An 11,057-nucleotide genomic window follows, 5' to 3' on the forward strand; every position below is an offset into this window, starting at 1 on the left:
GCCCATAATAGCTCGGGTAAAGGCTATTGCTTTGCAAGTCATCAAACAACGGAATGCTCAAATTGTGTAACCAAATATAGCGTATAGGCTACAACAGGGGTGTCAAACTCTGGCCCGGTGTAATTATATTTGGCCCGTGAGGCAATACCAAATGACTACTAGAGCTGGCCCGCCAGTATTATACAGCGCATTCACCGCTAATACTACAAATCCCATAAGGCTCTGCTGTTTTGGCACGTCAATCAAGACAGGACCCAGAAACGCCCTCTCTTCTGTGACAGTAGTCATAGCAATCTCATACTACAACTGTAACCGTGTTACCCCTTCTTAAAAATGGCGAAAAGAAAGGCAGAAAACAGAAGCTTTACGTTATGTAACGTCTCACTGTGATAGAGACACCTGTGTTGACTTAGCCGGCCGCTGTGTTTGCTCTGTTCCGGTTCATTCAATCATGTCTGCCTTCTTGCCGGCCTGTCTGTCTGTCTGCCTGTCTGTAGGACAGTCAGGGTTTTACAAGCTTCTCTACTGAGCAGATGGAGCACCAACACTTGTGTCTGAGGGCGTATTCACATATGTTAGTGCACACCATTGATGCGCACCAAAAGCGAAAGTGATAAGTGCATATTCAATGTTAAAGCAAAACTTGTTTGGGTCCATACTAACATTTTCATTTGTTCAACGTTGGCCCGCGACTTTGTTCAAGTTTTACATTTTGGCCCACTGTGTATTTGAGTTTGACACCCCTGGGCTACAACATGAAGTGAATTGATTTTCGACGCTTTTTTGTGACGATTTCACCTCTCGTGATGCTGAGTGGTAGGAAACACTCGTCTTGTTGGAAGAAGAGCTCGAACTAAGGGTGCGTTCGTTTATAACTGGGAGGTGGCAAATTGCGACTTGCTACTAGGAATGATTAAATAAAACACCGCATGAACTCGCACTTCCTCGTCGCAAATTCGGATATGTTTCTCAGCCCCCAGTTGCTCGAATGCACTAGATATAACTAGGTAACTGTGATATAATGGTATATAGCTCGAATGCACACAGGTCGGAGGTAGGTATTTTGCCACTTGCGACATTGCCACCTCCGACCATAAACGAATGCACCATAATGACAAGTTGCTCTGACAACTAGCGGAAAAGCGAGCGCGCGTTCACGCGAAGGGGAGTGGGATTCTGCGGGGGAGTGAGAATTCGGCACAACACCTGCAACGAGGCCTACTACTTGAATTTGATGAACCTTGATGAACCATGGATAAGATTAATGTATCAACGAGGACCATTACTGATACCTACTGTCAAGACAGAGAAACTACAACAACATAAAACGTAGGGTTTTTTTCTGTTCGTGAAGAATGAAAACAACCTAGCCTACAGCTGTAGAACAAAATGTAGGCTACAACATTGTCATATTGACAAATAGGACTGTCTCTAGATCTACACCTGATTACAAAATATCCGCCAAAATTACATTTCCTGAACTCGGTTGCCAGAAGGAAATTACGCAAACGACTTCCCCTTTCCCCTTCTTCATATCACTGATGTGGTGCAATAACAGCTTCAGAAACGACATCACAGCCTCTCTAATCACCTGAAATAGCCTATACTGCACTCCCTGCACACAAAGGTAGGCCAAATACTGTAGTTGCCTATGTCGAGACAATTATCGCAAATTAGCCACGATTTATTCTCTGCGTGTTTTCCAGATAAGGTAGGCCTAGTTCTACAATATTAAATACGATTGATAATAGCAGAAAGAAATATCAAATACGTTGGTGAATATTTTGTTTCACTTTTGATTTAAAAACATAGTGGTATTATTAAGGATATCCTTAATATGTGCTGTGTGCTGTGCATATGTGCTGTGCAACCTACCCTGTAGATAGCCTACTTTTGCGTCTAAAACTGTGGCTTTCTTTTGACAGACAATGCAGAAAGAAGCCTTGCTGGTCCTTAACAAAATGTCCAAGGGCTCAACCCTTCTTGGAGGGCAAATGCCAAGTGAGGTAGTTCATAACAACCATTACATACCCCTCATGACAGCTGGCAGTGAGGCAACAGAGCAAGAGGAGCTAAATAGATCACTCTCTCTGGAACATGTCATCTTGACTGCACTGTCTGAAAACAGAGACCAGGGTGAACCTGTCATAATGGTGGGTTTAGCAGGATCTGGCAAAACTACCGCCTTGGAGAAATTGATGGTGGACTGGGCCAGTGGACAACTCCTCCAGCACTTCAGCTATGTCATCCATTTCCAGTTCGGGGAGATGAATGCCCTCGGGGGGACACGGTCCCTGGAGACGTTGCTGCTACAGCGTTACACTCACCTCTCCCCTGAGTCGGTGGGTCTGGTCCTGCGAAAGCCAGAGTCTCTGCTGTTTGTGTTTGATGGGTTTGACCAGTACCAGCACAGTCTGGAGGCCCCCACCTCCCCAAACCTCTGCTCTGACCCTCATCAAAAAGTCTCTGAATCCTGCCTAGTAGCCAGCCTGCTCCATGGGACTCTGCTGAAAGGAGCGGCCATTCTGTTGGCCAGTCGGCCAGTGAGCAGCCTAGAGACATTGAGCGGCCACCGGGTGGAGCTGTTGGGCTTTCTGAAACCCCAGAGGAGGGCCTACTTCCATATGTTCTTCAGTGATCCCGGTGTTGCCAGAAGAGCGTTACAGAACATGGAGAGGACAGTTGGATTCTATGATTTCTGTGCCTCCCCTCGATTCTGCTGGACAATTTGCTCTATTTACAAATCCCTGCTTAATGATGGAGAGAAGCTTCCAGAAACATTGAGCCAGGTGTTTGTTAGCATTACCGTCCACCTGATTCTGGGACTCTCATTGGACGAAGCCCATGCCAGAGATCTGGTGTCTGCACTTGGTCGAATGGCCTCCCATTGCTGCCTGGCGCGACACACTCGGTGCTCCAAAGAAGAACTGACCTCCCTTGGTTTTCAACAGCTCCTCACCTCCCAGGCATCAGTTGATGCTTTCTTGTGTGTAGATGGTGACCTGGCGTCGGACGACTGTCTTTACTCCTTCCATACTCAGATGATGGCTGAATTTCTTTTGGCTGTGTCCTTCTACTTAGACGAGTCCAAATCAGAGAGTGTGAATGAGATGTTAGAGAGGTATGAAGACCATGCAGACTTTCTAGATCTTTATCTGTCAGGGCTCTCTGACTCCACACAGAGAAAGCCTTTAGTGTCCCAACTAGGAGAGTTTAGCTCTGACCGCATCATGGATTTCAGACACTGGATTAGAAGCACTTCTCAGAAAGCACTAGAGGGCTATCACAAAGAGCAACACTTTAACTGCTTCCGCCTGGTCCATCAGAGCCAGGATGAGGGACTGGTTAAGGAGGTCATGACCCCTCGGCTTGGCATCAGCTATGAGGGTCTAGGTGTGCAGGACTGCGTGACTCTGAACTACATGTTTACTTGCCTGGGGGAGTTTGATCAGATGAATCTGTATCGCAGCACAGAGCTCTCAGAGATCCTGGTCCCAGCCATGCGCCTTGCTCATAAAATAATGTGAGTAAAAAACGGAAAGTTGCTCGAAACAAATGTTATAGTTGAATGTATTTGATACATTGTCGCTGTTGATTGTCTGGAACCAGAGACGATGCATACTTATTTAAAGCTTGTTGTTCAGTGTCCAACCACATACAAAATAATGTGCAGTATAGACCACACTATCAAGTGCAACTAGTTCTAAACTACTTCTAAGGTAAACTGCCCACTCTCCAAATGTTCCCATATTATTATATTAATCATAGTTGACCTTCATATGACTTTCTCAGTTGGAATTTGTCTCACACCCACTCTGTCCACAGGTTGTCCCAGGCGTCCCTCAGCACTGTCTCCCTCTCTCACCTGTCCTCAGTCCTCAGCGATGGACGGACCGTGGAGCTGGATCTGTCCTACTGCCGCATGGGAGACGCAGGGTTCAAAGTTCTCTGCCCAGGGCTTAGGCACTCAAAGCTACTCACTTTGAAGTGAGTTGAGATGGTGACAGAGTAAAGTCTTGATGAATGCAGAAGATACAATTTAAAGCCAATAATTGATCAATGATCAATTATTGAGTCCCGTTGTGTCCGTGGTCCGTGCAGGGTGCTGGCGTGCGGCCTCACGGAGGGCTGCTGTGGGGACCTGGTGGCCGTGCTGACCTCAGAAACGTCTCAGCTGCGTGCGCTAGACCTGACGTTCAACAAGCTCCATGACCAGGGTCTCCGCCTGTTGAGCCAGGCTCTGCTCAGCCCACACTGTCGACTTCAGGACCTCCAGTATGTAACACACTATACAATACTGTTACTGAAGTGTTACAGTGGATTTGCATAGCCTACTATATAGTTCAGTGCAAAAACATAACATTACATTGACTGCATTACATAGAGTACAACAGAACGACATTGAGTACAGTAGAACCAAAAGGTAGGTGTTTACTCTCTTAATAAGAGCCTGTCAGCTTCTGTCATTTAGGAGAATTATGCATCCTGTAATGAACACTACAATTGTTGTGGTGTAAATACTTGACTTTGCTGTTTTTGAAAAGGTTAGCTGGCTGTGACTTGACTGGAGAGCCCATGGAGGCTTTGGCAGCGGCCCTGTGCTCTGGCCAATCAGAGTTGAGAATACTGAACCTGTCGAGGAACTCGATTGGCGACAGTGGGGTGGAGGAACTGTCCAAGTCTCTCCAACATCCACACTGCCAAGTGCAGGTCCTGAAGTAAGGACCAGGAATATAATAATGACTAGATAATGGATTAGCTAACAGAGAACTGGATTTTAGTCTAAATCCTTCAGTGCCAAAAGGAAATTATCTTTGGTGGATGAGGCTGTGATTCACATGAATGTTGTGTTTCCATTCCGCTGTCAGAGTATATCTAAGTAACACTGCTCAGCCTCGAACATGACTTCCTCATTCCACCGTATCATTTCCTGTCTTGTCAGTCTATTTGACAGCAACTTAACGGATGCCTGCTGTGCCAGTGTGGCTGCAGCCTTGCAGTCAGGTAAGTGCCGCCTGAGAGAGCTGGATCTGTCTGTGAACGAGCTGGGCCAGGAGGGGGCGCTGCAGCTTTGCGGGGCTCTCGCCAAGTCGGGACCCCTACTGGAGACACTGAGGTATGACACACCACACACTTGGCTTTAGGTGGTACAAACCCTGAAAGACTACCACCTTGAGTAGAACCAGACAAGCTAGTTATTTGAAGTTCTTTCTCTTTTGCAGTTTGGTGCGCTGTGAGCTGACTCCCCTGGTCTACCAGGAGCTGGGTGCTCTGCTGAGCAACGGGAGCTCCAAACTGAAATCACTGTCCGTTGGTCTGAATTCAGTAGGAGACGAAGGGGCCAAACACCTGTGGGATGCACTGGCCGACCAACGCTGCCAGCTTGAGTATCTAGAGTGAGTAGGATACCAAAAACCACAGCCCTTACACCCAACATCGGCTGTACTAATCTTTCAAGTTCTACACGAAAAATTTGCAAGAATGGAGTCGATAAAAACTTGCGCACGTGCGTTTTAGTGTTGAGATGATCCGGCTGAGCGACGCTAGCGTAGCGGACCTGTGTGCTGCAGTGAGAGCCAGCGGCTCCATGAAGAGCTTGATCCTGAAGAACAACCTTCTGACCGATCTGTCGGTCCCGGCTCTGGTCACACTCATGCAGGACGCCCCCAACATGCAGGAGCTGAAGTGAGTGAGGCCTGTGGTGGAGATGGCTGTGTGACTGTGCTCATAGACAAAGCTTTACAATTGCACGCTTGTCATTTGAGTTATGTGACAAGTCTACGGAACTCATGACTGCCATTTGCTTGTTCTTCTCTTTTTCAGTATGCAGTATAACGACATTGGTGAAGACATGTTTGAGTTGATGGATCAGTGTGGCAGAATCAGATATTGACAGACTTGCCTTCTCACAAAGCACTAGAGAAAGCAGAACAAACAGCTTATAAACAGAAGTTGGAGCCCTGCAATGTCTCCTTAGCGTTCCTGCTTGATATCAAGCATCGACATGAACATACTCAAGTCAAATATTGCTGATGGGTTTGATTAGATTTGATTAAATAAACGTTTTAATGAGAAAAATGCACATCGATTGTATTTGGTCTTTTTTTTTTCCCTCAGACAAGAGGAGGCAGCATATTCAGTAAGGCACAAAGTCTTCTCCCACATGTTCTCCCACAACCCTCCAAAATACTACCCATTTCATTCATAAAGCTCTTACTCTCCAAATATAAAATATGAGTTATCAAAATTACATTTTAGATGTGACATAAGCAGTATCTGACCTGTACAACTGCAACAAAATATATTATCCTTCTCCAGCCCCACAGGGGGCGTATTATAGGCAGCTGTAAACTTGATACAAAGAAACAACACACAGTGATAAATAACCGTAGTCAAGGCAGCAGTCTGATACAGTGTCCATTCTTTTCAGCCTCAGAACCACGGCCAGTCATTCCACTCCTTCTAATCTGAAAGGGAGAGAGGAGTTGACATGTGTTTTCAATGTGTCATAGAGATGAGCGGGATCTATTTCTGAGCCGCATGCAACCGGTTCTAATTTACCTCTCCCAGGGTTCGGCCTGTCATTGTGTGCCTCCGTTAATTGGTAGATGGCCGTTAGATAGTTTCCCCTTCCTGGATGACTCCATGCTATGGTTGGGGTTTGTCTTCCTGCTACCGGTGTCCGTTTCTTCCTCTGAGCTGCTCTCGATGTCGCTGCGTTCATCCTTTGACACCTTGAAAAGAACAGTAGCTCGTACAACTCTCTAACCTGAGGTATTGAGAGAGAAATAACACACAAAAAGACCTACCTTGCCCTTGAATATGGCCTTGATGGCGATGCAAGCGATGAGGTAGAACCAGATGACGTGTAGAACTTGTAAGACCAGCAGCAGCCCGTTCAACAGCCACCAGGACTGATAGGGCCCAATGATCTCCCAGCTCTCCACAAGAACACTGTATATGATCCTACACACACCCATATATACACATTAACACACACACACACAACCACGCACGCGCACGCACACACACACACACACAAAGCTTCTTCTTCTTCTTACTCAATACAATTCTAGCTTCCCTTACCAAAAGGGGAAGATGACAAGTCGTGTGATGAAGAAGATTATGCTGAACACCACAAACAGGCCATCACAGAGCCTCTGGTACTTGGCATAGTTCGCCAGCTTGGCAGCCTGGAGGGAGAAAGGAAAGGAACACCCCAATGAATATTCATGAGTGTTAGTTTCCTGATGTCATCATGCTTACTATAAACAGCCAAGGTATGGATTCATGTTAGACGGGTAGTGCTACAGTGTTAAGTGTATCCATTGCTGTACACATAACACAACAGCTCAACAAGCAGAATGTCATCTTGCCACAAATGGCCCCCTGGATATTTACCTCAAGCAAGATGTCCGACGAGTCGTGTACACACATGACCAGCGTGCCTGCTCGCAGCATGTTGTTGGCATAGGAGAAGGTGATGAGTGTTATGGTGGCCAGGTGGTGGATCAACATAATGAGGAAATCCTGCCAGTAGAGAAAAGTAAGCAACGCACACGCATGAGAACAGACAATATTAAAACGCTCAATGTGACCTATACGAACGTAACTGCACACTTAACTTCTTAGCTTTTTAAAACGCTTACAAGGACAGCTAAGCACTTAAGATTCTACTAACCATGTTTAATGATCAGCTAGAAACATCCTAGCTGATGTCTGGTTTTATATTTAACCGATCCCGTTTGCTACGGTTACTGAAGTACAACTCAAACAAACAAGTACAACTCAAATACATTCAAAAGACCACAATGGCGTTGATGTGGTTTGTTTTTTATTCCATCTGCTTTTTATTCCAACTCACACTGTAGATTATTCAATGTTATGAGGGCACAGAAAGGACTTAAAAGCCATTTAAATTCACTCTGTAGAGATACATGGACCTCTGGGAAAAACAGGTCTCTGTACAATTATCATACCTCAGCATTCTCTAGTGAAATTGTATGTGTGAAGTATGGGTGAGGTTGCAGTGAGGACTGATGTAGAACATGAAAGCGGTGCCGGGTTCTCTTGGTGCCGAGTGACAACCAGCCTACAAACTGATTAAGAATTTAGTGATGGACACAAAATCTGCTGCCCATGATAAAGTGTATCTAATGCTTTCAGAGTACTAGTGGCTGGGTGCACGATCTCCATCAAGGATAGGCAATATCGTAATCAGCTGTCAATCTATTCAAATGTTCCATACCCCACAATACTCAGTCTTTTGAGAAACCCTGAAGTACCTACTCTCCTCTAGACAATACGTGAGGAACAACGAGTCCTTGTATTTGTTCTGTTGTGCTTAAACAGGTCCTTGCCTTACTTGGCACCGTGTATAACCAGTTTATCAGAGTTCACACTGTATTGTTAGCCTTAAGTATCCTAACAATATTTTCACAGCTTAGAGTGAAACTTGCACAGTGTCTCTCTCATCACCAAGTCAAAAGGCATTTGAACCTGATAGACCAGCTCTGACTCTAGCCTGGCAACATTCAAACTACTACTTTCCACAAAACAAGTCAATGGAAACATTATGCATGTCAGCTACAATGGGGGTCATAAGCAGAGAGCAAGCCCAGGACTGAGAACATAAAACCAGAGTGCTATTAGGCCTCTGATTATTGTGGAAGGGAGCACAATGGTAGTAGTCGCCCTCACCCCCCCCGCCGCCCTCGAACCCCCAGTCACCTGACCCACCTTCCTTTTGATGTCTGTGAACTGGGAGAGCATGAGGGACCAGTAGAAGGCCAGTTCAGCCATGTAGTAGTTGTACTGGCCTGGGCTCAGGGGCTAGGGGAAGACACAACAGTATAATGACACTTCAGCAATGCATTCTAGCTACATTACAGTATACTGTACAGACAACTTCTGCTAAGGAACTAACATCTGCTAAGAAGCCTGACATTACAGAATGATGTTTCACCTGAAAGGGGTAGTTGTACCAGCAGTGACGCGTGTCCCACATCCAAGGAGACTGGAGGAAGATGTTGTTTATTTTGACAAATTGTTACAAAGAGATAGCGATGTCTGAGATCCTTATCTTACTTCCTAAAAAGCTTGCATGCAGACTGTGATAATTATCTTTAATCTCTAGGAAACTAAGATAAACTTGAGCTATATTATCTTAAAGTGTTAATTCAAATTGATTTAAAAAAAAAAAAAAAAATGATTAAATCAATTTTCAACTCACCACCCAAAGATAGCGAATTGCATAGATGAAAATCCCAAGATAAAATGTAAGCCTCCACCTACATTATGATAAAAAAAAAAAAAAAAAATCCAAAAAAAGAGAAAGTGTGAGCAAACACAACAGATCGCAAGCTTGTTTGTAACAGGTGTTTTTGTTGTTGTTGTTTTTAAATAAAGCCAGCTGACGTTTTAATATGAAGTAATCAGTATGAACCTACATGCTCTCACAGAACTTTTTGAGTGTACCGGGCTTGTCCTGGTTCCGGCGGTGACGGAACCATCTCTCCACTTTCCTCTCGTCCCAGTCCAGCTGCTTAGAGAGCCCAGCAAGCCTCCGTGAGTCTGGACACTGAGGACGAGGACCAGAGGGAGATGTCAAGAGGGCCTGTAGGCCTAGGTTCCTGGGCTGAGTTTCCCAGAGGCATCGTAGTGCTACGTTCATCGTAAGCTACGACGTTCATCGTAGCGCTACGATGCCTCTGAGAAACTCAGCCCTGGATTGCATCAATTACTGATTGACACTCTAACAGTGTGTGTGTGTGTTTATACCACCACATACAGTGTTAATACATGGAGTTCTGTTAAACTGCAAAGTGGGTGATGACTGTTATTCTACAACACAAGCATTCAGTGTACCGTTGTGGATGTAAACACTTTCTCCAAGATGGCATTGGGCTGGGCACGTCGACTCGCTCCTGCCTGAATCTGAAATATCTGGGCACAGGGCTTGGCCACTAGTCTACACACACACACGCACGCATGCATGTGAGTGAAGGGAGAGAGAGAGAGAGGGGATATGGGGGAGGGGAGAGCGGGGTGACAAAGGGAGGGAAAGAGTGAATTGCAGAGAGAGAAAAAGAGAGAATAAAACTTAACCATGGACCTGTGGCACAGTATATCGGAACAGATGGGGCCACCAACCAGCCTCACTTCACCAAGGGCCTACTTCACCAGGGGCCTACTTCACAAACATGCGCTGCAGAGCCCATTCACAGTTCACAGTTTACCCACAATAATGAGGCCTCCATGTGTATTTATATATGTGTGAGAGAGAGAGAGAGAGAGAGAGAGAGAGAGAGAGAGCGAGAGAGAGAGAGACTGAGAGATGGCAGTTAGAGGGAGAGAGAGACATAATGCTGAGGAATGTAGCACTTAGTCTAAACAGGGGGTGATGGGCTGTCATGTGAGCGGATGGGAGGGGATAACTCCATGGTCAGCCATACAAACTCTAACCTAAAAACTGTTGTCTGTCACAAGATCACCTTGCTCTGCTTGACCAGAGTCCAATCTCAGAGGCATTCACCAATTCTCAATCCCAACGTATCATGTTACTAGCTGGTGTTCTACATGGATTCCTTGCATTGCCAAAGAGGGCTGCACATACGAAGCAGTAAAATGGCCTATTTGGATAAACACCAGGACACACAGTCAGCATTCATCTCCACAGTGCTAGTAGCCAGCTCGCTGTGTTGGTGCAATAATGGAAAACACCAGAATATGTAAACAATGCCACTTTCTCTCTCTGACAATATAGACAAGGTGAAAGTGAATATAACTGAATACCATATAAAGGAACTAATACAATTAATACAATTCCCCCTTGGGGTCAATAAAGTACATATCTATCTATCTATCTATCTATCTATCTATCTATCTATCTATCTATCTAGTGGTTACATACATACGCTACTTCTGCAGGCTTTGTCACCTGTAGAATGCTTGAGGTGATCTTTGTCCCTGTTCAAAGATAAGAGATGACATGGTGGCACTTCTATGCAAGTCATGCATGAAGATGTTACTGACTGATGAACACTAGATAAATATAC

The 11,057-nt window shown here is 45.3% G+C and overlaps 1 protein-coding gene across 1 annotated transcript; it reads left to right on the forward strand.

Annotated features, from left to right (window-relative positions):
* Positions 1-1,190: 1,190 nt before the first annotated feature.
* LOC311314916 (NACHT, LRR and PYD domains-containing protein 3) lies at positions 1,191-6,001 on the forward strand. The gene is made up of 9 exons (XM_084445447.1): positions 1,191-1,329; positions 1,926-3,523; positions 3,826-3,987; positions 4,102-4,275; positions 4,545-4,718; positions 4,943-5,116; positions 5,223-5,396; positions 5,518-5,685; positions 5,824-6,001. Exons 2-9 carry the CDS (start codon positions 1,929-1,931, stop codon positions 5,891-5,893), a joined length of 2,691 nt encoding a protein of 896 aa, XP_084301573.1. The 5' UTR covers positions 1,191-1,329; positions 1,926-1,928; the 3' UTR covers positions 5,894-6,001.
* The last annotated feature ends 5,056 nt before the right edge of the window (positions 6,002-11,057 follow it).

Source organism: Borostomias antarcticus (genome assembly GCF_949987555.1).
Source record: "Borostomias antarcticus genome assembly, chromosome: 11".
In the NCBI taxonomy this organism is placed as follows: Eukaryota; Metazoa; Chordata; class Actinopteri; order Stomiiformes; family Stomiidae; genus Borostomias; species Borostomias antarcticus.

Coding starts and splice junctions, on each gene's coding strand:
- LOC311314916 (XM_084445447.1), top strand. CDS start 1,929: ATGCAGAAAGAAGCCTTGCTGGTCCTTAACAAAATGTCCAAGGGCTCA. Junction 4,719..4,942: donor TGCCAAGTGCAGGTCCTGAA/GTAAGGACCAGG, acceptor CTGTCTTGTCAG/TCTATTTGACAGCAACTTAA. Junction 5,117..5,222: donor CCCCTACTGGAGACACTGAG/GTATGACACACC, acceptor TCTCTTTTGCAG/TTTGGTGCGCTGTGAGCTGA.